Source organism: Bombina bombina, chromosome 5 (assembly GCF_027579735.1).
Source record: "Bombina bombina isolate aBomBom1 chromosome 5, aBomBom1.pri, whole genome shotgun sequence".
NCBI classification, from domain to species: Eukaryota; Metazoa; Chordata; class Amphibia; order Anura; family Bombinatoridae; genus Bombina; species Bombina bombina.
Window position 1 is genome coordinate 629,972,334 of NC_069503.1, and position 15,317 is coordinate 629,987,650.

At 35.7% G+C, this 15,317-nt stretch overlaps 1 protein-coding gene across 3 annotated transcripts in view; it reads right to left on the reverse strand.

Annotated features, from left to right (window-relative positions):
• LOC128660660 (poly(rC)-binding protein 3-like) overlaps positions 1 to 15,317 on the reverse strand; it is a 282,926-nt gene that overhangs the window by 30,589 nt on the left and 237,020 nt on the right. For all 3 annotated transcript variants that reach the window (XM_053714597.1, XM_053714595.1, XM_053714596.1), the window contains exons 10-12: positions 14,145 to 14,186; positions 13,616 to 13,691; positions 11,521 to 11,573 (exon numbers count right to left, since the gene is read on the reverse strand). In XM_053714597.1, the coding sequence (XP_053570572.1) occupies positions 11,521 to 11,573; positions 13,616 to 13,691; positions 14,145 to 14,186 (171 nt within the window). The remainder of the gene's footprint in view (positions 1 to 11,520; positions 11,574 to 13,615; positions 13,692 to 14,144; positions 14,187 to 15,317) is intronic.

The following is a 15,317-nucleotide window of genomic DNA, read 5'->3' on the forward strand; positions in this document are numbered from 1 at the left end:
ATTAAAGGGACACTGTACCCAAAAATTTTCTTTCACGATTCAGATAAAGCATGCAATTTTAAGCAACTTTCTAATTTATACCTATTATCAATTTTTCTTCATTCTCTTGCTATCTTTATTTGAAAAAGAAGGCATCTAAGCGTTTTTGGGTTCAGGACTCTGGACGGCACTTTTTTATTGGTGGATGAATTTATCCAACAATCAGCAAGAACAACCCAGGTTGTTCACCAAAAATGGGCCGGCATCTAAACTTACATTCTTGCATTTCAAATAAAGATACCAAGAGAATGAAGAAAATTTGCTAATAGGATTAAATTAGAAAGTTGCATAAAATTTCATGCTCTATTTGAATCATGAAAGAAAATATTTGGGTCCAGTGTCCCTTTAAAGGGACATGGAAGCCAAAATTAAACTTTCATGGTTTTGAAAGAGTATGTCCTTTTAAGAGACTTTTCAGTTTACTTCTATTATGAAAGTTATTTTGTACTCTTCACTCTCCTTTGTTGAAGAGTATACCTAGGAAGATTAAGGAGCACTAACTACTGGGAGAAAAATGGTGATTGGTTGCTACACACATATGCCTCTCGCCATTGGCTCACCAGCGGCTAGATTTAGAGTTTGGCGGCCAAAGGGGTGCGTTAGCTACGCATGCTTTTTTTCCCCCGCACCTTTTAAATACCGCTGGTATTTAGAGTTCACAGAATGGCTGGGTTTTCAGTGCGTTAGGCTCCAACAAGGGAGCGTAGAGCATAATTTAACGCCACTGCAACTCTAGATACCAGCGGTGCTTACGGATGCGGCCAGCTTCAAAAACGTGCTCGTGCACGATTCCCCCATAGAAAACAATGGGGCTGTTTGAGCTGAAAAAAAACCTAACACCTGCAAAAAAGCCGCGTTCAGCTCCTAACGCAGCCCCATTGTTTTCTATGGGGAAACACTTCCTACGTCTGCACCTAACACTCTAACATGTACCCCGAGTCTAAACACCCCTAACCTTACACTTATTAACCCCTAATCTGCCGCCCCCGCTATCGCTGACCCCTGCATATTATTATTAACCCCTAAACTGCCGCTTCGTATACCGCCGCAACCTACATTATCCCTATGTACCCCTAATCTGCTGCCCCTAACACCGCCGACCCCTACTTTATATATATTAACCCCTAATATGCCGCCCCCAACGTCGCCTCCATCTAACTACACTTATTAACCCCTAATCTGCCGACCGGACCTGAGCGCTACTATAATAAATGTATTAACCCCTAATCCGCCTCACTCCCGCCTCAATAACCCTATAATAAATAGTATTAACCCCTAATCTGCCCTCCCTAACATCACCGACACCTAACTTCAAGTATTAACCCCTAATCTGCTGACCGGAGCTCACCGCTACTATAATACATTTATTAACCCCTAAAGCTAAGTCTAACTTTAACCCTAACACCCCCCTAAATTAAATATAATTTAAATATAACGAAATAAATTAACTCTTATTAAATAAATTATTCCTATTTAAATCTAAATACTTACCTGTAAAATAAACCCTAATATAGCTACAATATAAATTATAATTATATTGTAGCTATTTTAGGATTAATATTTATTTTACAGGCAACTTTGTAATTATTTTAACCAGGTACAATAGCTATTAAATAGTTAAGAACTATTTAATAGTTACCTAGTTAAAATAATTACAAAATTACCTGTAAAATAAATCCTAACCTAAGTTACAATTAAACCTAACACTACACTATCAATAAATTAATTAAATAAAATACCTACAATTACTTACAATTAAACCTAACACTACACTATCAATAAATTAATTAAATACAATACCTACAAATAAATACAATCAAATAAACTAACTAAAGTACAAAAAATAAAAAAGAACTAAGTTACAAAAAATAAAAAAATATTTACAAACATTAGAAAAATATTACAACAATTTTAAACTAATTACACCTACTCTAAGCCCCCTAATAAAATAACCCCCAAAATAAAAAAATTCCCTACCCTATTCTAAAATAAAAAAGTACAAAGCTCTTTTACCTTACCAGCCCTGAAAAGGGCCCTTTGCGGGGCATGCCCCAAAGAATTCAGCTCTTTTGCCTGTAAAAAAAAAAACCATACAATACCCCCCCCCCAACATTACAACCCACCACCCACATACCCCTAATCTAACCCAAACCCCCTTTAAATAAACCTAACACTAAGCCCCTGAAGATCTTCCTACCTTGTCTTCACCATGTCAGGTATCACCGATCGTTCCAGGCTCCGAAATCTTCATCCAAGCCCAAGCGGGGGCTAGACATCCATCATCCGGCTGAAGTCTTCTATCAAGCGACGGCTGAAGAAGTCCAGAAGAGGCTCCAAAGTCTTCATCCTATCCGGGAAGAAGAGAAGATCCGGACCGGCAACCATCTTCTTCCAAGCGGCATCTTCTATCTTCATCCGATGAGGACCGGCTCCATCTTGAAGACCTCCACCGCGGACCCATCTTCTTCTTCCGACGACTTCCCGATGGAATCAGCCAATCAGAATTAAGTTCAATCCGATTGGCTAATTCAATCAGCCAATCAGATTGAGCTCGCATTCTATTGGCTGTTCCGATCAGCCAATAGAATGCGAGCTCAATCTGATTGGCTGATCGGATCAGCCAATAGGATTGAACTTGATTCTGATTGGCTGATTCCATCAGCCAATCAGAATTTTCCTACCTTAATTCCGATGGGCTGATAGAATCCTATCAGCCAATCGGAATTCGAGGGACACCATCTTGGGGTTGTAATGTTGGGGGGGGTATTGTATGTTTTTTTTACAGGCAAAAGAGCTGAATTCTTTGGGGCATGCCCCGCAAAGGGCCCTTTTAAGGGCTGGTAAGGTAAAAGAGCTTTGAACTTTTGTAATTTAGAATAGGGTAGGGCATTTTTTTATTTTGGGGGTCTTTGTTATTTTATTAGGGGGCTTAGAGTAGGTGTAATTAGTTTAAAATTGTTGTAATATTTTTCTAATGTTTGTAAATATTTTTTTATTTTTTGTAACTTAGTTCTTTTTTATTTTTTGTACTTTAGTTAGTTTATTTAATTGTATTTATTTGTAGGAATTGTATTTAATTAATTTATTGATAGTGTAGTGTTAGGTTTAATTGTAGATAATTGTAGGTAGTTTATTTAATTTATTTATTGATAGTGTAGTGTTAGGTTTAATTGTAACTTAGGTTAGGATTTATTTTACAGGTAATTTTGTAATTATTTTAACTAGGTAACTATTAAATAGTTATTAACTATTTAATAGCTATTGTACCTGGTTAAAATAATTACAAAGTTGCCTGTAAAATAAATATTAATCCTAAAATAGCTAAGATATAATTATAATTTATATTGTAGCTATATTAGGATTTATTTTACAGGTAAGTATTTAGATTTAAATAGGAATAATTTATTTAATAAGAGTTAATTTATTTAGTTAGATTTAAATTATATTTAACTTAGGGGGGTGTTAGTGTTAGGGTTAGACTTAGCTTTAGGGGTTAATCCATTTATTAGAGTAGCGGTGAGCTCCGGTCAGCAGATTAGGGGTTAATACTTGAAGTTAGCTGTCGGCGATGTTAGGGAGGGCAGATTAGGGGTTAATACTATTTATTATAGGGTTATTGAGGCGGGAGTGAGGTGGATTAGGGGTTAATACATTTATTATACTAGCGGTGAGCTCCGGTCGGCAGATTAGGGGTTAATTATTGTAGGTAGCTGGTGGCGACGTTGTGGGGGGGCAGATTAGGGGTTAATAAATATAATATAGGGGTCGGCGGTGTTAGGGGCAGCAGATTAGGGGTACATAGGGATAACGTAGTTGGCGGCGGCGTACGGAGCGGCAGATTAGGGGTTAAAAAATTTAAATATAGGGGCGGCGATGTGGGGGGACCTCGTTTTAGGGGTACATAGGTAGTTTATGGGTGTTAGTGTACTTTAGAGCACAGTAGTTAAGAGCTTTATGAACCGGCGTTAGCCCAGAAAGCTCTTAACTACTGACTTTTTTCTGCGGCTGGAGTTTTGTCGTTAGATTTCTAACGCTCACTTCAGCCAAGACTCTAAATACCGGCGTTAGAAAGATCCCATTGAAAAGATAGGATACGCAATTGACGTAAGGGGATCTGCGGTATGGAAAAGTGAGCGTTAGACCCTTTAATGACTGGCTCCAAATACCAGAGGGCGGTAAAAACCAGCGTTAGGAGCCTCTAACGCTGGTTTTGACGGCTACCGCCCAACTCTAAATCTAGGCCCAGGTGTTTAACATTTTTGGGGGGATTAAAGATATAGTTATATGCAAGCAGTAGTGCAATAATGGCATGATCTAGCACAGTAGAGCAATTTATGTTAGGACAATGTCAAAGTTAAGTAGACAAGGAAGTCAAAATGTAACTTTTGTGATTCTGTTAGAGAGTACAATTAATTTCTACAATAACAAAAAATATATATAGTTACATCTATTTTCACAGTCCCCTCTTTCTTTTTGTCTCCTTTATTTATAAACTTAGCTACACTCTATGGCAGCATACTGAGGTAGGCTCGGGAATGTGCACATGTCTTTAGAACTATGTGTATAACATTGTTACAAACACTGTTGCAAAGACTGCTGCCAAATACTGCTCAAAACACGTGCACGCTCTTAAACCTGTCTCAGAATGCATCATGGAAAGGGTTTAAGTATTAACAAATGATACCAACACGGGCATCAATAGATTCTTTTCCGGGGTAGGAGTCAAAAAATAGATTGCCCCCAAAAAATATAATATAAGCGTCAAAACGTGCAGCAGGAGTGAGTTGCTTGTTGTCCCCTTGAGATGCATTTTGTGTTAAAAATGGTGACTCATTGGTATCAAAATTGTGACTTGAGCGGGTGCTTCTGGTTGGACATAAAAAGAAAATCGCATGGAAGGAGATGTAGCCCTTGTTGCCCACCCTCAACAGCTCTGGACACCCATGGAGATAAATACAAATAAGTACATTTAAGGATAGAAGAAAATTGGAAGTTTAAAAAACAAAACAAAAAACATTTGTGGGCGCTTACTGATCATGAAACTTTAATTTTGACTGCCATCTCCCTTTAAAGGGACAAAAAACTAAAAATGCCATTCCCCATCAAATGATAAATTAAGGAAAAACAAAACAACAATGCAATATACATTAATCATTTATTTTATCTGTTTTTTTTTCCAGTCAAATACCTCAAAAATGTTGCTTGCCCCTCAATATAGGGTGGAGTGCACACTAAGGGGTCGATTTATCAAGCCCTGTATGCTGCCTTATGCAGCTGTTTCGGTGGGAGCCTTCAGGCTCGCCGGAAACAGGAGTTAAGAAGCAGCGGTCTTAAGGCAGGCGGCAGACAGCAATCAGCCCGATCGGATACGATCGGGTTGATTGACACCCCCCTGCTAGCGGCCGATTGGCCGCGAATGTGCAGGGGGCGGCATTGCACAAAAGCATTTCACTAGAAATGCCGGTGCAATGACATTTATTGATGTCCGCTCGCACTTTGCTAGTTCGGCCCCTAATTATGTTGCAATTTGCCTGACATAGTTAAATTACACGTAGTGATTGCTTAGTTTTTTATAGTATTAGTATTTTTGAACCCAAGATTTTTCTTTCATGATTGAGATAGAACATTAATTTTAAACAACTTTCTAATTTAATTCTATTTTAAAAAAAAGTTTTCTTGGTGTCTTTTGTTGAAAAGCAGGGATTTAAGCTCAGGATTCAGGAACATGCACTTATATTTGAATATGGCAGCATATTGCAAGAATATTAATTTTTCAAGAGCACTAGATAGCAGCACTATTTCCTGCCATGCAGTTCTCTAGACACATACCTAGGTATCTTTTCAAGGGAAAAAAACATGGGAACAATGCACATTTGACAATAGGAGTAAATTGGAAACTTTTTAATACAATATGCTCTGTCTAAATCATGATAGAACATTTTTGGGTTTCATATCCCTGTAAATGCTTTTAAATGATTTATTTTGTTTGGTTTAAGTGCTAATATATGCTATGAAACACATTTTACTTTAATGTCTCTTTAAACTGAAAGCCATATGAGCCTTGTGCAGACACCAGTTTATAATACATTAGTAGTGCAGTATAAATAACCTAAATAATTCTTTCTGCAACTTGTAATCAGATCTTAGCTTAGTACAGACTGTAACATATATTTATCTTATAAACACATCAGTGTTTGTTAAATCTAAGTAAAATCTGCAAATTCTACTGTAATTCCCTAATCCATTTCGATTAAAATGTGGCAAACATAACCTGCATACGAGACAAACTACAAGTAGATTTCTGAAACTGATGAGAGTTATTGAGGACTGATTGCTTTGGCCTCTATTTATCAAAGTCTGGCGGACCTGATACTACAGTGCGGATCAGGTCCGCCAGACCTCGCTGAATACGGAGAGCAATACACTCTCCGTATTCAGCATTGCACCAGCAGCTCCCAAGAGCTGCTGGTGCAACGCCGCCCCCTGCAGACTCGCGGCCAATGGGCCACCAGCAGGGAGGTGTCAATCAACCCGATAATACTCGATCGTGTTGATTTCCGGCGATGTGTGTCCGCCTGCTCAGAGCAGGCGGACAGGTTATGGAGCAGCGGTCTTTGTGACCGCTGCTTCATAACTGCTGTTTCTGGCGAGCCTGCAGGCTCACCAGAAACACGGGGCATCAAGCTCCATTCGGACCTTGATAGATAGGCCCCTTTGTGTCTAGTGGGAAAAGCATTACTCACACCAGCTGATTGCACACAATTTTCAGTGTGATGTTGGTCCTCCCATATTGTAAGAGTGATTCTGTTTCTATAAAAAACATTGTAACTAGAATGGACTGTGGTGGATAACTGGATATCCTCTTTATTTTTCTATATATACAGAATGGGAATCAGATTATTGCAGAGAAAAACTAATCCCAGAGACAACCTAGCACTTTTCCAATAAGTATTTCTAAAATCTAATATATTATTATATCATTTTATTTTCATTTTGTCCAATATTTGTTTATTGGATACTTAGGAATTTGTAAATTAAAATCCGTTTGTCATCTACTTTCTGCGGGGAATGTCTTCAGGACAATATAGGAGGATCTTGACAACAGCTCAAGTTTTTTTGGTTATATTTTACAAATTAAAGGGACATAAAATGCCAGTTTTTTTTCTTTCATGATTCAGATAGAGCATACCCTTTTCAACAGCTTTCTAGTTTATTTCTATTATTTTGTTCGTTCTCTTTGTATTTTTTGTTGGAAAGTATTTCTAGGTAGGCTCAGAAGCTGCTGATTGGTTGCTGCAAATATATGCCTCTTGCAATTGGCTTTTAGATAGCTCCCAGTAGTGCATTATTGTTACTAAAGGATACCAAGAGAATGAAGCAAATTCGATAATATAAGTAAATTGGAAAGTTGTTTAACATTGTTCACCATATCTGAATTACCAAAGAAACATTTTGGTTTCATGTCACTTTAATGCAACACATATATATATATATATATATATATTTTTTACATTCTTCTAAATCCAAATGTGCATATCTAGTTAATATAAAGCTCAGACTTTTCATCAAAGTATCTGTGAGGAAAGATAGAAGAAAGCATACATAGCAATATATCCCATTGCCTATTGTTGTACTGGAACTAGTCGTCAGCCCTCCATTTTTTAATGGAGCACTTTATTTTGGTGCCCTATCTTCCTATTCAGCTCTAGAATGATAAATTCTCCCCTAGATATCAATGCACATGCACCAGCATTTATTGCAAGTAGTAGAACCATTGACTAAATACTATTTTGTTTCCATATTCCAAATCATGTGGAAAGTGTAGGCATCTCTATATATAAAGAAGACATATGAAGAAATAGAGATGTCACCACAATAGTACATTATCAGTTATAATGTTTTGTAGTCAACAAAGGAACACTCAAAAACATCTAGCATCAAGCCTGGGTGCTATGAAAGCATGCTGGGAAAATTATACAGCCTCCCCAAAGATTGTTCTTACTGGCAAAGGGCTTCTTCATTCTCTATCAGCTGCAAACCTCCAGTGTAAATTTAGACTTGTTTGTTTCATAAAAGAGTATAAACATAATGCAAACAAACTAGCTCATGCTTTAAAAGAGCTGTTTATGTGTTTGGTCTAGAATCTAGACATCAGCTATGTATGCCAAAAGCCAAGCCACTCTGTATCAGATAGTTTGGCAAGTACAAGGTTAAATGCAATGATGCATAGATAGAAACCACAAAAGGAAATTATTTTAATGTTCTTGTCTATGTCTTTTTTATGTTCAGGCCAGTTAGGAAGCAAACATTGGGCACTTTGAACCTAGAATTATATACAGACATAAATTCATCATGTTGGTTAATTGCATTGTGTATATTGTTGTGGTTAAAGTAAGAAATTGAGTAATCCTAGCATTACCCGGGTAAACCTGACATTACCCAATCGGCTGTGGGTAAAGCCCGATGTTCAAAGCGAAACCCAGACCTGCTCTTCTAGTTAAAAAGTTAAAGTTTATTGCGGTTATAAAAGACACAAAGCACAGATAGAAGTACCGAACCTCTTCTGTTTCTGTTATGTATATTTGTAGGTGCACCTGTAGCCGTTCTAACTTTTGTGCTTTGTGTCTTTTTATGACCGCAATAAACTTCGACTTTTTAACTAGAAGAGCCAGTCTGGGTTTCGCTACTTTGTGAGGATTGGCTGGGACTGTTTTTCCCCATAGGGTTCTCTAGTCTGAACACGGAGTCGATGAACCTCTGACCCTGATACTCTACAGCCAGTGTTTTCAACGCGGACGCTGTCATGAGATGCCAACATGAGACGGGAAGTTTCAGAGTATTGCCGTATACACTCATCTATGTCTGGTTATTCCAATATTGCATTTGCAGTTGTCAGAGAAGAGTCTGAATTCAATGTTTTGTACTGAGGATCTAGTGCATGAACACTTTTGCTGTGCATGTTCTGTCTGTTTACTCATAAAGCCCGATGTAACATGATAAATCTTCTCAGAGTGCATTGAGTCACTTAATCAAACATATACTGTATATCAGTGATTTTTAACCTTTTTTTTTGCCGTGGCACACTTTTTTACATTAAAAAATCCTGTGGCACACCACCATCCCAAAATTTAAAAAAAAATCACACATTGTAGCCTAATGCAGCATATATATATAAACATACACACAAACACACACATACTGTATGTATTGTGCTGTTATGCCATGCCTCCTACAAACTACCCCTGCACTGGGAGTAAAAAACAAGCAAAGTTTAAAAAATATGTCACACTGTTGTCAGTCTGCCGTGGCACACCTGAGGATCTCTCACGGCACACTAGTGTGCCACGGCACACTGGTTGAAAAACACTGCTGTATATGATGCACTGTAATTCACACATCTTCACTATCTTTTTTGCCTCCGCCTGTGGGGTTTAAGCCCCCTTTGTAAACCTCATTCCAAAAGGTTCACTTGAGGTGGATGCCAGAGGGTTGGCGGGGCACCTTCCTTGAACTCCCCCAGACAGAGGCAAAGAAATAGTGTAGATGGGGGAATTATATTACAGCTGCTTGGGTAATGTCATGATTACCAGATCATTTACCTTACCCGTAACATATATGCTGTGTATATATATATATATATATATATATATATATATATTGAGCTTAGACTATGTATTGTTACTAATGTCTAGTGGACATAAGTTAAGAAAATCCATAGAAGAAAAAAGATGTCTGCATCTCTGTAAATAATACCAAGCTTTTATATTGAGACTGCATATATTTACAGGTGCCTGTCTACAATATAAATAATTGTCCAATTATTACCTGCAATGACTTTTTGGAAACAGCTGAATTCCTTCTTTGTGAAATATATCCCAGGATTATTTCTATAAACAGTACTTTGACAAAACTGAAGATAATATTTGTCGTTTGAAGGCTGAGCCAATTTACTTGATTGATTTTTATATGAGCATAAAAGTATGTAATGAATGTACTGGATTAGGCACTGCTTTGTAAAATTGGCATTCTTTCTTGTACAAATTATATTATTATATTTAGTATAATTCTATTTTATGGCCTCAATGTAATTGCATAATTTGCTTGTATCATGCATAATTTAATACAATTACTTAAAAGTTAATTTGAAGTGTTTAGAAAAACAAATCGCTTAAAGGGACAGTGCAATTTTAAAAGGTTTTCAATTTATTTCTGTTATCAAATTTGTTTTGCTCTCTTGGCTGAAAAGCATACCTAGGTAGGATCAGGAGCAGCAATGCACTACTGGGAGCTAGCTGCTGATTGGTGGCTTCACACATATGCCTTTTGTCTGTGGCTCACCTATGTGTTCACCTAGCTCCCCAATAGAAGTAAATTGGATATATTGTGTAAATTGGACACAATATAGTTTTTGATGTTGATACTCCAAGCAAATGTTTTTATATTCTAGTGGTTAGATGGCAACAAGAGAAGAATATACAGTATGCAACTGATTCATGGCTATTATAAAGGATTAATCATTTTTGCCCACTAAGCTGGCTGAGCATCATGGGAAATTGTAGTTCCAAAACCTCTGGAGGACCAAGTTTGAAGATGTCTGATCTAGTGAATGACACATATGCTACTTCTGACTGGCTCAGTGGCCGTCTTCAGGTTTAACTAAATGTTTATCCACTTTTGTGAGGGTTAGATACAAAGTTCTGTTGAAAGAGTAGTGCAGTAATAAAATAATACATTACATACATTATTTTCTTATTGCTCCATTATCTTCCATTAATATATATATATGTTGAGATAGCTAGCAAAGACAGGCCAAAATCATTTTTGAAGAGGCTAGTTTTCAAGCGATGTTGAGAAAGCATCACATGCATTAAAAAGACATGGAAAAAACCAAGATAGGCTGTTTGAGACAAATCCAATGGATTTCCAAGAGATAAAGACTACTGAATTAGAGAAGTCCCAAAATCAAGCAAAATGATCTACTTAAAACGTATTTTCTCATGGACTAGAATAGAATTATCACATTCTGCCAATTCAGTATTAGTGGAGTTTACATGGTACAAAAGTACTTGAAACTACATGATAACTGGGGTTTCTGATGTTCTGGGATAGCCTTGTAGGTAAATTAAAAATCTCTTTTGTAAAAAACAAATTGTGTCACATTTTCACTAGAGAGGCCACAAAGCAAAGTTAGTTTGATAGTTTTCAAAGTGCTGTAAATTGCTTTGATCAGCTATTTGATTTGCAGCATTTTGAAACCTTGAGTTACACGCTTCTCAGTAAGAAGTATGGCACAAGCACAATTTGTTGGCACAAAGGGGAGAGGTGTTTAAGCTAATATTAAGATTGAGAACCCAATGTTATGGTATACAAAGCACTTTGTACAGCTCTTTAATGGGCTGAATTAGATCCCATATTTAAATATGAATGATCTTGAGAAAAAAATAGCAATATGGGAGAGTACAAATAAATCATTTCACTTACATCATTGGGAATAGTAAGTTCATGGGAACTGGTTGGAGAAGTGGCATCCAGGCCTAGAAATGTGAACACGAAAAAGTGAAACATTAGAGTCAGATATTGTAAATTCAAAACAAAAAAAAGAAAACAAAAAGAAAAAAAAAGAAATATAATTATATATTGTATCACGAATGTAAACAAAAAATGAACAGAGACAGCAGCAAAAGAAAAGTACAGAACTTACAGCAGCATAAGAAAATGTGTTAATGGGGTGCAAGTTTTGTTTTATTTTTTTTAGGGGTCATTACCAACTATAATATAATACTGTGCCGATTTCTATTAAGGCTAGCAGAAGAATATGGTATTACAAATGTAAGAAGATTTCTTTAAATAAGATGGACTAACAGCTGAAATTTGTCCTTCCTGTCTGAAGTAATTAAGTTAAAAAAATAAAAAAAAGTAAACAAAAATATTAGGTTGTAATAGGAGGATTGGGGTAAGAAAAAGGAGCACTATCGGAATTAAAATGGGATTAGTTAAATATAAGAAATTGTAGGAAGGAGGGTTTATTGAAAGAACAAGGAAATAAAAAATACTGTAAGTTGTATACATTTGTTTTATATAGGGAGGGATAGAAGGACAAAGCGAGAGAAGCAGTTACGGGAAATTCAAGTTACAGATTTCATTACACATTTAATAAGGAAAAGTTTAAGGAACAGAGGAGCAGTCATAATTAAAATGTAAAATAAAGGAAAATATAAAGCAAGCAGAGATTATTGAAAACTTTTTTTATCACATAAACCAATTTAAAAAAAAAAATGGTGTTTTGCATATTTTTTTTTATCGTGTATAGTATATATGGATATCATATCAGAACAGGCCCAGTTCACCAACGCTTATATTTTCACAAAGCACACCCTTGATTTAATTTGGCATAAACTTCAGTATCAGCCAATCAGTTGAGGGCTCAAATGAAACATGTTGTATATTATCAGCACAGGAATAAAGTACACTGAGTTTTCATTTAAGATCTTAGGAAGAAGTAAAAAGTACAAAACGCCAGTAAATTGGAATTGATAGTACATTTTCTACTATGAGACATATCCCAGTACCTTCCAAAAACAAAATTGAAACTCTCAGTGTGATAGATTATGATCATAGGTGAACAAAAGGCCAGTCCAAACATGATAAAAAAACATAACCTAAAGGAAATGTATTTATTTATATATTTCTTTGTTTAATTATGGTGGGAAATTTCTAATAATTAAATATTTAACAAATTCTAGTCATACTTTACACATTTTATAATGAAGTCATAAGCTTCTTGGTTTGAATAATTAAATGTTGGAGAAATATCTTAACTAGAATGTATCTAATTTTAATGGATTAGATTAGATAACACATTTTCTGAATGTGATAAAAAAATATATATATTTGTACAGTACACACCAGGCATGTATCTAATGTATTATTGTCTGTTTTGTTTATCATCACTCATACAGATGTTTTAAAATATATTAATTATATTTATTATATTCCTGGATTATTTTTAGCTAATATATAAATTGTGATGTCAATTATATTTAATCTGTAAAAAAAAAAAGCAGTTTGGGATTTGAATTCTACGGTTGTAAGGAAATTATATGTACAACCAAACTGACTGTTCATTATTTATAATGTGTACTTACATTTCTCTCCAAAAACACAAAATAGATTCCCTGGATGCATTTGGAAAATAATTTAAAAAAAAAAAACACCAAAATAAAAATTGAAGTTCTGACTTTTAGCGTATTTTAAAGTGGTACAGGAACTTTTGTTGATCTAATCTACTATGGTAACATACTACATTAGCACATGCCTTGGTTAAATTAATTAATTTAGTGGACTACAAAAATAAAAAATATTCATAGTTTATGTTAATGGTTGAAAATGAAGCACAGAGGATTAGACAGACAAAGGTTATGGTAAACAAGGCACATAAAACATAAACAAGGTGCATTATATATGAAAAAGAGCATACAGTTTGGTCATTGACTGCATTTAGTAAAAGAAATGATGTAATGACCGTGGGAAAACAAAGGTGTTAAGAAGGACATTCACTGGGGTCATGGGTACGTACCAGGGAAACCAGGGGTGGTCTGCCCAAGGGGAGTAAAGGGGGAATGCTGCATAGCCAACTGGTGAAGCTTGGTCAACTGCAGGGCAGGATGGGAAATTAGAACTAACCAATCAAATGTAATTATTTCAGAGAACAAAAAAACATCTAACATGTTCAAAAACAGAAATAGAGGATCAGTCATTCTTCCTAAACTATTGTACAGAGGATAACATGATTAGAAAACAAAATTGCATATTTATTGTTATTTTATGCAATGACTATTGTTAATGTTAACATACAGAAATCTATTACAAAAGTGAAAATTAAATACATGCAAAACAAAATGAATAAATAAAGTATATGACATAAAATCAAAACTGCATTTGTGTCTGGGCCACTGTACTTTCTATCAGGTCCCTAATCATTCATTCAGACTGTCACAATGTTATCTGATGTCATTACAGCCGATATGTAAAACACATTATGCAGAAAGTAAATGCTGCCCAGAACAAATGAAACGGGTAGCTGGTATGACATGCGCCGTACTCACGTCTGGATGTGGGATAGCATACTGCCCCTGAATTGCAAATGCCTGGAAAAGGACAAACAAACAAACATAAAAATGACGTTTCCTTGACTGAAAGTGCACTTCTATAAACAGAGGCAACTCTATAGCTAGTGAGGCCCTTGGCAACATTTTTACAAACACATTTATTCTCATTGTCTCAAAAAGTTGGCCACTGATGTTCACCAACAAGAATAGTTGTCTTAACCTGAGCTAATTCAATGGCTGATGTTTTGACAAATTGAACCAATCCCCTAAACAGAACATAATATAATCAAATACTTTGAATGAGTTTATTTCCACTTAACATTCTGGTTGAGTGAACAGGGATGCACATTCAGGAGTGTAGGTCCCCATAGCCACTGAATGAGTTAAAGAATGAGTTAAAGGGACATTAAACCCCCCAAAATTATTTCATGATTCAGACAGAGAATACCATTTTAAACAACATTCCAATTTACTTCTATTATCTAATTTGCTTCACCCTTTATATAGCCTTTGTTAAAGAAATAGCAACGCACATGGGTGAGCCAATCACAGGAGGCAAATATGTGCAGCCACCATTCAGAAGCTACTGAGCATATCTAGATATGCTTTTCAGGAAGGAATATCAAGAGAATGAAGCAAATTAGATAACAGAAGTAAATTAGAAAGTTGTTTAAAATTGTATTCTCTATCTGAATCATGAAAGAAAAAAATTGGGTTTAATGTCTCTTTAAATAATACTTGGCATCTATGTTTAGATGCATTCGATTGAAATGTAGACATGGACAACATATTGTCACTAAATAAAATGTTGTTCTTAAAGGGATAGAAAGGTCAAGATTAAAATGTGTATGAATACATTTCAGTTTTGAAAAGAACTATTTTTGCAATATACTTCCATTAGCAAAAATGCTTCTTGTAAAAGTTATTATCTCTTCATACACATTTATGCTAGGGGTGACTAGAGCATCAGGATTCAAACACCAAGCCTGCTCAGAGAGTTGCTGGTGGTGTGTAATTGCGTAAGTGAAGACTTAAAGGGACACTGAACCCAAATTTTTTTCTTTCGTGATTCAGATAGAGCATGCAATTTTAAGCGACTTTCTAATTTACTCCTATTATCAATTTTTCTTCGTTCTCTTGCTATCTTTATTTGAAAAAGAAAGTACAGCA